Consider the following 14,682-nt stretch of genomic DNA (forward strand, 5'->3'; position numbering starts at 1 on the left):
GTTGCGATGCAGAAGCTGGTGAAGGACTAGAGACACTTCTGTTAGGCTGGCCAGTTTCCAGATTAAAACCAGCAGGTATGAGTATGTGCACGCTTTGTAGTTTAACACAATAGTATAATTTGAACACATTTGTTGTATTCCTCTTTCAGCATTACAACGGGAGATCTTTGATCCAAACAGCTAACAAGCATATCTACACGTGCATACATAGACTTAAGGAAATAATATTTTAATTCCTTCCAACTGCAGTTTAACAGTGGGAGAGGCAGCCATAAATCTGAAAGCATAATCCAGAATAGACCCTATTAGTGGCATATAAATCACAACCAGAGCCTTCAGTTCAGTTCCCAGTGCAATATGCAATAAGCATGAGATGAAATTTATGCACCTTTTAATAATTTATCAGTTTTATAATGAATGTGATACTTTTACTACACTTGCTTTTCCAAATTATGATTAAGATTTCCCATGTTGATTCTACGTGAATAGAGGATTATTGAGAAATCAGTTCTGCATCTTTTAATCTAATACACAGCTACAAGTCTATTGAAATAATATTAAAATCCCAGTGATATGCTTAGTTTTAATTAGCTGCATGTTATATAGGACTTCTGCTATTCAACTCCCTTTTAGCTTTTTGTGTTTATTACTTGAAATGGCACCTATCAGTCATGCTTCTTTATTCATTTACAACAGAAAAAAGCCCAGAATTTTTATGTCAAGTAAAATCAGTTTTGAATCAGATAATATAAGCAGGCATCAGAATTAAGTAGCTGCCATTTAATTATGTTTTTTATCATCTCTTATAGAGTAAATACAAGTATTTACCATATCAGACTCAATAGCACAATTCCTGGCACAGAAACTGTGCTAACCTTCCTCAGCATCCATGAAGGAAGGACAGACACCCTTCTGCCTCCCCAGATCAGCAGATCCACTTCACATCACTGCCACGGTCCGGCCACTGAAGATCTGCTGGTGCCACAGGAATGAGTGCCACAGAGGTGCGCTGTGCAGCTGTGCTCCCGGCCACTGGCCATCACAGTTACTGCGATTATCACGTCACTGTACGTGTAAGCAAACACATCCCAAAAGTCCTTCTGGCTTTTGGTAGATGCGGTTTTTCTAAGAAGACCCTGGTGACTACTGAAAATCCTTTTTCAAAATGGGAATACGGCAATGGGATACACCAACTTCGCCACTCAGCATGTCTATCCTGCTCTTTCCCAGATACAGAATCACCCTTAGATATGGTCTTTTCCCACCATTTGCAGTCACTGCTGTGCATCAGGTAATTTGTTTATGTGTCAGGTACATCAAGACTTCTGAGAGAATTCCTGAAAGGAGATGAAAGCCATAAAACTCACACTACAGAATAATTTTCTACTGTGCTGGTTTTGGCTGGGATAGAATTAATTTTCTTCATAGTAGCTAGTATGGGGCTATGTTTTGGGTTTGTGCTGAAAACAGTGTTGATAATCCAGAGATGCTTTCGCTGTTGATGAACAGTACTTACACAGAGTCAAGGCCTTTTCTGCTCCTCACCCCACCCCACCAGCGAGTAGGCTGGGGGTGCACAAGAAGTTGGGAGGGGACACAGCTGGGACAGTTGACCCCAACTGACCAAAGGGATATTCCATACCATATGATGTCATGCTCAGCATATAAAGCTGGGGGAAGAAGAAGGAAGGGGGGGATGTTTGGAGTGATGGCATTCGTCTTCCCAAGTCACCGTTACGTGTGATGGAGCCCTGCCTGCCGATGGGAAGTAGTGAATGAATACCTTGTTTTGCTTTGCTTTCATGTGCGGCTTTTGCTTTATATATTAAACTATATTTATCTCAACCCATGAGTTTTCTCATCTCTAGTCTTCTGATTTTCTGCCCCTTCCCACTGGGGGGAGTGAATGAGCAGAGTGGTGATCAGTTGCCAGTTGGGGTTAAAGCATGACATCTACTTTCCAAACATTTTTCTATCATGCTTTGTGCTTGTTCATATTTTCGTTCTCTGTAGTGAGATATCTGCAGTAATGGTCTCATTTTGGTTTTAAAATTATCCACATTTTGAAAACAATGAAGCGCTGTACAGCTGTACCCAGACCTTTGCATTTCCTTTGTGATTTCTTCACGCATTTTTTTCTGCTGTAGTCACGTTTCTGATGTCACATGTTACAGGCAGACATTCAAGTACATGTTTCTGTAGCAATACAGCTCCAAAATCTTCCTTTTGAAATGTTTGTGAAGAATTTGATGTCTTTTGCTGTGTCCAAAATAAAAGTGGAATGGGTGCCAGAGTCAGTGCAGACTCTGAATTCCTTTTGTGCTCTGGCATCCATGCAAATTTTGCATTGATGCAAGGGGTTTAGGCTAATTGTTACGGCTGAATACATGTATGAGAATTAACTGAACATTTGACATGCCATATAGCAGAGTGAGACGGGATAGTTATTCTTTTATTTTTCGGTCTTAGCATGTTTGGAGTCATTAAATCCTAGAGACTCTGCAAATGATATTTGCTCTGTTCTTTTTTAGCGTGATTTCTTCTTGCAGTCTCCCAGTTCACAAAGCTCATTAGCAGAGCTTCCCTAGGAGTACATTGATGCATGTTTTGACCACTGAGAGATCTATAGGCATCTGAGATGACGTACACTGAAATGTTTCTAGTACCAAATGAGTGCAGAAACCCATTTTAAGAAAGCTTTTTCTGATAATTGGTAAATTTTGGCAAACTGGACTTGGAAGGCACTTCACCCAATCTGCCAAAATCCTGCTTATGCATCTAGTTTCTTAAAGATATTAACTTCTGTCATTTCACCAAATATTTCTGTTAATTGAACAAGTCTTTGGTTACGATATTTTTTTTCAATGCCTTAGGTTGAGTGAAGACGTTGACTTGGTCCCCTCTTTTCAGTCCAGTAAATAGACTTTGAGAGCTGGTATATCAAGTCTTGTGTTTTACAAAGTATGCCATTTGCTGAATGTTTTGCAGCTTCTCCTATTATCTTTTTTCAAGGCTTATGGAATTTTGGTCTCTTGGAAAAAGAAAAGAACAAACCCCTTTCACATCCTCTCAAAAACATACATATATATCTTTGTGAGACATTCATTTCCTGTGATCATATCTTCATATGGTGCAATCAGCCAATTCCTGTCTGGTTCAGATTTGATACCAAAGTTATTATCCTGTCCATGACATACATCCTTTCCTTAGGCACTCCGTGGAAACCTATAAGTTTAAAAAGGACAGTACTTATTTCGCTAATTCATCTTTGTAGCTCACCCACAGTTGACAGTCCTCAGGACTGGACTTCATTCCAGTGTGTGTCTGTTTATTTACCATCACCTCCACTTTAAACTCTCTTTGGATTTTTGTCTTGTAGGTATATCTGCTCCAGACCCTTACAGATATTTTTGATATTTTTCTATATTTTGATACCTGTTTGCTTGACTTCACAGTTCTTGTACTGAATCTTGTGAACAGACTTCTTCTCTCACTTGAGGAAAGTTCATGTTTTGACTGTAGCAATTGTCACATCTGTGTAAAGTGACTGAGTGGATTACGGTTTCTGTATGTTACTCAGATAGTGGGTGTTCCCTAGGTTTCCAAATTGCTTTCATATCACTGATGTTCTGCCTTTTTCAGCATTCTTTTCCTTTTGTTACTTAGCGTTTTGTAGACTTTTTTCTTACATATTATTCATAACCATGTACTTTAGCTTTCCTCTAGAGACGTATTCTGCATTTCCATTTGGCAAATAAATAGTTCCCTAACAAGGCTCAGGTTTGAACTTCTAGTAGAGAGTTTGATATCTACCCATTTTCACTGTGGCAGTCTAAACTGTTTGTTGCCTGTTTTAAGGAGGTAGCTCTTGCTCTCCATATAACAAGTTTGGATCTTTATCAAACTCTGGCATGAAGCCAATAAAATTCAATAGTGCAAAGTCTAGCATAAACTATTACATACCTACACCTATGGAAAATGTTGCACTTATGACTTGGAAGTAGTTTCCCATGCTACCTTGTTATCACTTACACTGATAAAACAAGGAGGAAGATATGTCCTAAAAGAGCAGTTGTTGTGCAGGAGTGTTGCTCATTTGTCCTTAAAGGAGGTTAAGGACACCTGCTTTGGTCCTTTAGCACAATGCATTGATTACCCTAAAAAGAGACGTGCTTTTCCCTCCTTAAAGAATTATATCCCTACCAATCTGAATCCTGACACCCCATCACTAATCTCTAATCCTCCCCATTTTCCACTCTTAATCTTAAAATCCTCATAGACATTCTGTGTTCTCCTAGAGAAAGTGGCCCCTTGAATGGCTGGCTAAAAGGCTCTTTTCCAAATAATGCAGACAGTCCTTTCCCTCTTAAGAATACTTTCTCCATCTTTGGAGAAAGTCTAGTCCTCCCTGTGCTGGGACGCAAAGGGAATCAGAAACTGATTGTTCACAGTACTAGTATCTTCTCTCTTGACTTTGTGGATATAGCCATATAATGTCATGGACAAGATAAGCTAAGTGACAGCTCTTATATAGGAACAGATAACAAGAATATAAGAGTATAATGTACCTATTTAAAAAATCAACACTGACTTTCTCACTGCAGGTTAGTCATTTTAATGTAGCAGATCATGAGTTGTGTTACATTTAACACTGCTTGTGGGTTTACTGTTTCCATCCATCTTTCTTCATCGCACAGTACCACTTGTTTCTCTACACATGCCCTGTTCATTCAGAGGCAATGGAAAATAATTTCATGGATGGTATTTAATCCTGCAGCCATTGACTTGTGGCAACTTCAGTGATCTTCACATTGTACAGTGAATGAAGTTTTCTTGTTGGAGTTTATCTGGTTGGTAGTTTTGCCTGCCTGGGGAATGCTCTGGCAGCAATTCTGAAACTCTCTCTTGCCTTCTACTGCATTTGTTGTTGAATGCTATGGCACTTGAGTTAACCATTCATAGTTACCCTATCTTCTATAAGTGATTCAGTTATGAAATTTTTCTTTGCCCTGATTGCAGATCATGTATAATGCTGTTTTAGTCATCTTTAGTCACCAAACCTATTTAAGCTTTCCCAGTAGAACTGTAATATATTGCATTTTTTAATTACAAGAGAAAAATGATTCCATTCAATGTGTGTTTTTTCATTCTTCTCTTTACAAAGGTTATTTCTGCTTTTTACAGAAGAATAAAAGAAAAGAAAGGATAAAACGTTACTGACAATATAATCAAGCCCAGAAACATATCAATGATAGGCTTATGCCAGTATCTTTATTCTCTGGTGTGTTTGAAGTGTATTTTATCATTTTCAGCACTGTTGACAATAGATTTTTCACAGATGCCTTTACAGTTTTATATGTGATGCCATGTTCCTTTCTTATGAAATTATTTTTATTGTTACTTTCATCTCTCTCCATAGCTACCATGTGTGTTTGTTTGTTTTAGAGCTTGGTTGGTGGGTTAGTAGTGCCAATGCTGCCTTATGACAGAAGAATTACAGCTTTGGGCACATCTACTGTTATGTTTTTAAATACCTTCACCTTTTCATTTACATTTTTTCTTCTGTCAGACTTTCTCGTAATAATTCTTAGTTTCAGAGAAGTGCAACCAGCACTTACATTTCTAATGGGAAGTCTGCTCTGTTTTCACACAAAGGTTCTCACACAGTTGTAATGAGATCTGGTCCAAATTTTTATAAAAACAGTCAGCTCTGATTGATGAAATCAGTATACATGATAGGAGAGTAGCAATTTAATCACCAAAGACAAGAAATTATTTATTTTGATAAGGTAAGACTATTTTCTTTCAAAGCTAACAGGTAGTTTATTATGACTGGTTAAATTGTTTTATGCTCATGTAATCACCTTATCATAATATTAGTGTATGTGAACCCAAACAAGACTGAAAACACGAAAGCTTTGACCTTATCAACATTGTTTTCCTCTCCTATTGTTTGATAACCTCAGTGTTGTATGTCTAACAGATGTAATTTTTACGAGATTTCTATGCAGAAATTTTGAATTTTCAAAGCCATGCTTTGATTGGGGATTAAAGAAAGCATTGAAAATTAGTATTTCCTGAGAAATACTGATTCTGAGTTTTGAAAAAGTCTAGCAAACTTGAAAGTCACTGAGTTTTTAGCTCAAGGATTAGTTCATCTGTTTCTCTCAGGAGAAGACTCAACAAAACTGCAATAACATGTGGTCTATACCCTACCTTCTCTGTTAGAAATGTATCTATAATTGAAATCTCACAAGATCGTTCAGTTTTTCCTTTTACGCATTGTTAGTTGGTCCTACAGAGCCATCCATCGAGTCCTCTGCTCAGGTCTAGAGGTCTTTTATCCAAGCGTTGCAAGAGGATTCAAGTTCTGGGACAATAAATCTAAACTAAAAAATGCTACTTTTTTGAATTGAGTGCTATCCATCTCTCTTTCTTAAATCCACTCTGCCCAGCTTTAAAATTTTGTACTGGATTTGTATGATTACGTTGCTGTGGATGGATTCACTCTCCTAGAGCAGAGACAAATTGAATATATGCTTGCCTACTATGAGGCAGCCATACTCTTATGTTTTTTTTTAATCAATGTTCATCCTCCTTCTATGTTTCTTTTATGGGCAAATGTTAGAGAAGAAAGGAATGTTAGGAAGATCTTAATTGCTAGAAGCACTTACTAGACCCTCCTTTTCGAGTCATATAAGTGACCACAGTACATGTAGAAGCCAGCCTCATCTGCTGCACACTGTCTGCTTTTATGTCTTTGGGAACTATTTCTGCCTGAAGAATGTGTTCCAAGAGTGCATTTCCAGAGGCCCTTATCCTACAGAACTGGGTACAGCTTTCTACCCCAGCCCTTTTCAGAGAAAAACACAAAACAGATTTGACAAAACTAGTCCTGGAGAATTTAATGAGTTTGCAATCTCTCCATGTTGAATAAAAATGAAAATTAAAAAATCAATGGAATGCTTCGTCACTTCAAATAAAAATGACATTTCTTCCCTATAGCCTCAACTTTGCTTTTAAGCCAAAAGTTCTAATATGCTCGAATACACAAATAATATTTTATGCCAGGTCAAATGAAATATTTAATCTGATCCAAGACTTTTTTTTTACTTTTTGATTTGCCAAATCTTTGTGGGTCAACTCAAATTGTTTTATTTATTTTCTTGAATCGACAGCAAACAAACAGAAGTGAACCAGTTACTCACATAGCTTTAGTTGAAAATGATCTTAAAATATAGAGAGCTTGGTCATGAGAGCAACTGACCTCCAGTTCCAGATATATTCCTTCTTGGCTATCTTCCCCAAAAGATTTGATTTTGCCTTCCCATCCTAAATTTTACTTCCCTTGTGTTTATTATTTGATAAAGTGCCAGCAAATGTACTTGTAGGAGATCAGCAATACACGAAAGATTATTTTCTTGCTGTGTTAGTTGTAGGAGATCAGCAATACACAAAAGATTATTTTCTTGCTGTGTTAGTTGGATTCTTAAGCTGTTTGTGGCTTTTTTGATGTTCAAGTAGATTTTATTCCACGGTCTGTCTGGGATATACCACTGCTACAACTTGAATGTCACAAGTTGTGTACACAGACAAGGCTAAAGCATAATTATCATTGTAGATATAAGCAGTTTTATCTGATGCTCTCCCACTGATTAGGCTTCTTATTTCTGGATAAAAATCTAACCAAATTAATTACTAATCCAACAATCCAACATTGCTGTATGTAACATGCACTTAACTTATCTGCAGGACTTCATTTTAAGCATAAAACTCAAATCTTAAACACGTTCCCTCGACAGCCCCCTGGTAAGTCGAAGATGCTGAGACCACAGTAGTACTTGTGCAGATGCCAGAACTGAAGCCCTGGCTGGGTATGGCGTGATGCAGCGGGCCAGGTCTGTGTCGGCTCTGGGAGCAGAGCTCAGGCATTTCTGCCATCCAGAAGAGTCCATTAACCTCTGCTGACGCTCAGAAGCCCTCAGCTAATACTACTTTCCTAAACAATGGTTTACTTTGAGCTATCACACACCGTTGTATTTTTCTGAGAGAATATTTAGGACACAGTGATTAGGAGGGATGATTTCTGCTGCCTTGTAAGGCAAGGCTGGGGGAGATAAATCGAATTGACTGATTGCAGAACAACAATCTTCTCTGCTCCTCTGGCCTTTCTGAGAAGGAGGGAAAGGTTTGCTCACCTCTTCTACACTTTGCTCTTTAACCTCTCTATGTAATTTCGAATAGCTGCAATATGTCAAAAGCCACAGGTGCCAGCGCAAGCAGTAGCTCAGGTATTAAATTGAAGGAACACTACGTTAGCTTTTTAGCCAATTAACATGGCTGTAGGGGGGACCATCTGGAATAAATCTGCGAAGCAAACAGTTCACAGAAACCCAGCAGGCAGCTCTACAGACTGTTGTATTTGTATGGTACTTCATTAGAAAACAAACATAAATCTTCCGTCTCAAGTACGAAGCAAAACAGTATTAAACCAGATCTTTGATAGTTAATACAATTGTCTCTACTAAACGACACATTTGTAAGAGTTATGTGAATCACTGCGAGGAAAAGGTTGCAAAAACTCTAGTGACTGCTGTTATGGGTTGGCACAGTCAAAACAACTGTTCTTGACTTGACATAGAGATGTATTTTTCTCTCGTTTCGTCATTGCAAAAGCCTGCTTTGATAACATTGCTAATATCAGCTAATGATTCAGTATGCAGAGAAGGAGGAAATCACGCATCAGCAAACTAGAATAAACCAGTCAGCTTTAGCCTGTTTCTGGAACTTCGTACTTTGCTGTGCTTGTATTTTTCTCCATTAGCGACCCACAGCAGGAGCCGTGAAATTCATCATCACTAAATGTATCCCTGCCAAGGGTTTGCTGAACACACCAGGCTATAGCATGGAAATGTTGTACCAGGCTAGTACTGATGCTTCAAAGATTAACCATCCACCCTCTTCCTCCTTAAGGTCATTTCTGTGTTCAGAGGATGCCATGGGATGTACAGACAGAACTGTGAAGATGGACAGAGTCCATCTTTGAAGCCACAGCAGCAGAAAGCTCTGTGGTTTCCCACAGCAGACTCCGAGCAGCTCCACTCTGCCAATGGACACCTCTACATCGACTGGTATATCAGCTAGTGGAGCTCACTGCACCTCCACCTGCTGCTGGGAGTGAACCCAGGACTCCTCAGAGGTTTCCCTTGTTCAAGCTCCTAGGAGAGCCACGGCAAAGCATATGGAACGTGTTTATCAGACAGCTGAGGAATCAGTGGCGGTAAGTGTACTAACACGATCGACAAATGTGTAGCTCATATGCGTATTTTATGTCAGAACAAATGGCATTTCTATAGATAATTTGCATAAGTATACAGGGAAACAGATTACTTGTCACAAAAGCACCTGCTATTAGAAATAAGAGTATTTTCAGGCTAATCAAATTTTCCTGTTTTTTATATCAGAAAATCTTAGCAATTAACGTAGTAATTGTAATAATACAACTAGCTGGAGAACATTCAAACAAACTTCCATTTGCAAAGTGGTGTTCAGATATGTAAATAATGAGACTAGGTATGAGCGTAGGATTAAATCTGATGACTTTTAGCTGGTTTAACACCACCTGATCTTTTCGTCAGAAAAAGTGCTAAAATGGCTAGGAAGTAAAACACCACCTTTAGCACTGCTCTCCCTAATTAGCCCTGCTAAGAAACCATCAGACAGAGCAGAGCACCACACATCTGCACCTAGCCAGCTCTGGACGTTTAGTTCAGGTATCTCGATGCAGTGGCACATTGTGCTGTAGAGACATAGCATACACCATAATTATGCTTATTGGCCTGCTCATGCCATAATTAATTAGGGAGCTGTTCTGAAGACCAGGGCTTTCGGATACATACAGTGATGACAATTAAAATGTTAGCATTTGTCAACAATTACTTCACCCCAGGCACTACCTAACGAGCCACAGTCTGCTGTATACATGGAACTGAAATAACCATGGTAACTCTGGGTATATAGTGACATTTTAATGATCACTGCTGCCTATCCTCAGGCCATCACTTGCAGCACTAAATGGCCCATCAAGAAGCAGACGAATAAAGCCGCGTCCATACAATGCATGAAAAATGCTAAGCACTTTTAGGGATTAAAGCCATTTATATCTACCTTAGAAGGGAAAAAGGAGTGATAAACATAATACAAAAGCATGTATTATGAAGAAATAATGAAGCTACCACATCCTACTGCAGCAACTGCCACTAAAATGTCAGTATCTACCAATAGCTAGCACAAATTGGTATCTAAGATACCAAAATTATTTCCTATTTTAAGTATAAGTGCCTCTTACTACACACTGACTTTATAAATGGCAGCAGCAGTATCAAAGGTCTTTCATGCTCAGTCACTGCCAAACTGCAGTAGAAAAACTATCATTTATAAACCACAGCAATTCTCAAGCGAAGAAGGGGATGCAATACAGTACTTTATTACCACTTTCAAATAATCTGACCTGTTTTTAAAGAAAAAGATGGTGGAATCCTCTATTTTATTATTTTTTCATCATTCTGATGAAAAGTCTGGTTTCTTAAAGTGTTCAGGAATTATATTGTTTTATCCATGGTGAGGGAGAGAATTTGAGTGTACATAAAAGTATCTGTAAAACTGTCTTGTATTTAGAAGTTTCACTTACCAAAATGAAGAGACAACCAGAGGCAAGTTTTGTGTGTTCAGGAATAGTAGAAAACACGGACAAAATCAAGCAACCAAACACAAGGAGAAAACTGAAAAAGAAAGAATATTAATAATTGTTAATATTTTCCAGAACCCTGACCCAGTATCTACACTGATCCTTCTTCACCAGCATTAATAGAAGACTATCAATGAACAGTCCTCATTAACAGAAGGAAATTCAACCACTACTTAACTTAGTTCATTAAAGACATTAGAATAGCCTATTACTAAATCCACGTGCTTCTGAGAAGCACTGGTAGAATTAATGGAAATGAACAAAAGAAACAAGATTTTCTTGGAGAAATGACCCAATATACACAGACACTACTTTTGGTATTACAATCTTATACCTTTATGCAGTCCAGATACTCTGGCTTTAAAGAAAGATCACCAACAGGAAAATTCTTTTCCCCAGCCTGAAAAATCATTTGTCCCACAACTAACCACAAATATCTGCTGCGTAAGCTTATCGAAGAGCTAAGATACATGTTGCACCTAACTGCCCGTCTGAAACAACTTCTTTCTGAGCAACAGACTTCATGTACAAACCACCAGAAGCTGAGAGGTAGTTGAGTTATGGCACCACTGCCCTAAACGAACAGGCTTCATTCTGGGAACAAACTTAATGTCATACAATCCATTGAAGAAGTTAAAACAAAGGAGTGAATTAAGAAAGTCTTACACAAGTCCTGCAATTACAATTGGGAAAATACGACCACAATTTTGAGCTTGCAGGAGCTTGCATGTTTCATGGTACTGACGAATGCACACAAGCACAGCAAAGCACCGACACGCTGCTAAATCTCTTTTGCGAGCAAAATGCAAACACCTGGTACCACTGCAGAAATTCTTGTGTATCCCATGTCTGATCCTTACAGCATACAGCACATGTGGTGTTTGCAGACATGAGCCTGCAGAGGCTAGATGACCTGAAGAGACCTTCTTCAATCTAAATTCTTCTATGATTCTAACCACTGGATAAAAACATTAACATATTATTGCATCTGCCCCCACTTGCACTTCAGGAGCTAAAATTGCTCTTTCCCTTATAACATATGGACTTTCTACCGTGCTGTAATATAGCAGTGTTGTAATATATATAGTACATTACATAAAAATGTAGGTCCATTTCTTCTGAATTGCTAGTAGAAAATCTGATGTGCAATGCAATAAGACATTGGAGGAACATTTTGTAGCGTATCACTTAACTGCTAGGTGAAGTTCTACTCTGAAAATCAAATCTGGTAGAAGCTTGCAGATAAGCTCTACTAAGAACTGTAAAGGAAACGGTATCTAGGAGGGTAAAGGGCGTCTCTGGCACATATCATTGGCAAGCCTTTCTTCCAGACTAAAGATGAAGATCAGTATATACATGCTTAAAAGTTTTGTAAAAGACTCATTCAAGTGACAAAAATCCACCTTGCGAGCAACTTTGCTCCCCTTCCCCCATTTTTTTATAAAAGAAAATCTCCCAGAATATTACTGGTAGTTTCAGCTGCTACAGTCTTCAGATACAACCCCCTCATAATTACATCTTACTGACATAGGCATAAATGTGGTTTCTCCTTGTTAAGGCTTGCACGGAGGGCAAAATAAAATTAAGAAGTGACTAGGAATTTACAGTAAAAGGATGTAATTTCCTTTCGCTGAATTTATTTAGTCCTGAATCAGTTAAAATGGTATTTTCTTCCTTTGTGTTTAGGTATTAAAAATTGCTCATTTAGTTGTATTCCAGTAACACCAACAAAATTGGAGGCCCAGTTTTACTGGGTCTTGTCCAAACACACAATACAAGTTTTCACTTGGAAGAGATCTCTTATAGCACAATTATAGAAAACAGACACAGCAGGAAAAAAAGAAAGCTTGTTGTTTCCGTATCACAGCTGGAGACCACGGCACAGAAAAGGTAAGGGACTTGCCTAAGGCTACACGGAAAGTCTTTATATGCGGAATAAACCTGAACCTTTTAAGTCCCAGCACAGTCCTGCAGTGACAAAACCATCCTCCATTCACTCACCACTTGCTTTGCCATAGTTCCTCAGGACTGTGATTTAGAAGATCACTGTGGTAAAAGCATTAATTCACAATAGATGGGAAAAGTGAGTCAGGAGAGGGAATCAGCACAGCTAAGCAGCGTATTAATCAAAATAAAGGTAAATATTCAGGAAAGCCAGGTGCGGTTTAGATCAGCACCTGGTAGACATAGTTCTGCAGATTATCCATGAAAAGCAGAAACAATCCCCACAGCAATACATAAGAATAGCCTTGGAAAGATATTTTCCCAAACCTCTATAACCTTTTGTTCTCAGTTTTCCCAGAAGCTCTACAAGGAACAGAGCATTGTTATTAATTATTATTAAAGAACAAAAGAAAAACGTTTGCATTTATCCACCCGCACATTCAAATCTTGCCCCTCTATCCCTCATTCCTCCCTCTAACATTGAACACATTTTTAATGACATTCAGCATATTATGTCTAAAATTAGACTGTAAGTACTTTGGGGGAGGGGAGAAACCCAGTCCTTTTAGCCTTGCAAAACTAAAAGCATACTTTTAGGTGCTGTAAAACTCAACGCTAGCAACAACAGTAAAAGGATTAAGTGTTCTGGAATATTTTCTGCAGTTTATTTACCACTGACGTGCTTTCCTTCAAAGTAAATCAATAGTCAGGATTCACTTTCTATCTTATTTAATGTAATCTGTTTACTTGAGCCCTTCAATGAAAGCATCTCTCTTTTTTTCCCAGGAAGAATTGAAGGCACGGAGGATATAGCAACACCTTTCACCTGGCTGGATGTTAAACAAGGACCTGTCCAGCAAAAAAAAAAATCCCTAAGGTTCAAATGCCATGGTGGTCAAAGTGTATCAGAAGTTGGTCTTTTCTATCGTGAACTATTTCTCCAGTGACAGATGAAGTGTAGAGGTTTGTATGAAGCCCTGGCCAGTCATCTTATAACCCTCAATAGAGGAAAAAGTATTTTTGAATGCCAGCGTTTGAACCATGTGCTATGATATATGCCATACAAGAGGATACTGCTGTAGGTAGAGAGTAGTACAAGGCAAAACACAAAGCAATTATATTTGGTCTCTAGTGGTTCAATCTGGATCATATATTTGTTCAGGCTGAAAAAAACAGATGGTCTTTCCTCATGCATTCAGTATCAGACAGTAAAACATATGCTTTAGGCAGTAACTTCCCATAAAATTATTCAAGCACTGCCATAGTCTTGTATTTTATCAAAAGCAGCAACTTCCATTTTGTTTCAGCAGTAATCAGTTTTGATGCAGATCCTTTCATCTTATTCCCCTGTTTCTGAAAGCATACACTAATTGGAGAAAAGCCAATTTACGAAAGATAATATAACTCAGAGGCTTTGATATTTATTCAATCCACCTGTCATAAACTTTTCTTACTGGTTAATTAGGAACTACCAATTCTCCATTTATTTAATTTTCAACAGAATTTTACTACAGTTTGTGATTTAAGGGTTGTTCATATGGAAGAGGACGTTCAGCTCAAAGCAATTGTTAAAATATTACTTAGGGATCGTAAGCATAAAAAATACACTCAGGGAAGATCTTTAAAAGCTATTTTGCTACATTAATTACTGCTAGAATTAAAATAATCAAAAGTTAAACATCTGCAAACAGTTTTATGACCTCTTCTGTAAATAATAAAATGTATCACTGTTAAAGCGACATAATTAAGCAATTAGACCACCAGAGTTATGTTCCAGTATTATTTGAGGTCTGATTTAATTCCCATAAATGCACGGACATTCCGGATTATGACCAAAAGTGTTAGCAAACTATTGGCCATGCCATTATCCCGGATTTTGTATGGAAGGTAGAAAATGTTTGAAAGCTTTTGCTAACCTTAACTACAACCAAAAAGTAGCTCTCGCTTTTCCCCACTGGTACAAAGTCAGAATTAATGCAGTTGCTTGCAAA

The 14,682-nt window shown here is 38.1% G+C and overlaps 1 protein-coding gene across 5 annotated transcripts in view; it reads right to left on the minus strand.

The window, feature by feature from the left end:
• Window positions 1–14,682, minus strand: part of KCNQ5 (potassium voltage-gated channel subfamily Q member 5) — a 311,589-nt gene that overhangs the window by 75,954 nt on the left and 220,953 nt on the right. For all 5 annotated transcript variants that reach the window (XM_086608281.1, XM_086608279.1, XM_086608278.1 and 2 more), the window contains exon 2: window positions 10,691–10,781. In XM_086608281.1, coding sequence (XP_086464407.1) covers window positions 10,691–10,781 — 91 coding nt within the window. The remainder of the gene's footprint in view (window positions 1–10,690; window positions 10,782–14,682) is intronic.

This window comes from Tauraco erythrolophus, chromosome 2 (assembly GCF_009769465.1).
Source record: "Tauraco erythrolophus isolate bTauEry1 chromosome 2, bTauEry1.pri, whole genome shotgun sequence".
Taxonomy (NCBI): domain Eukaryota; kingdom Metazoa; phylum Chordata; class Aves; order Musophagiformes; family Musophagidae; genus Tauraco; species Tauraco erythrolophus.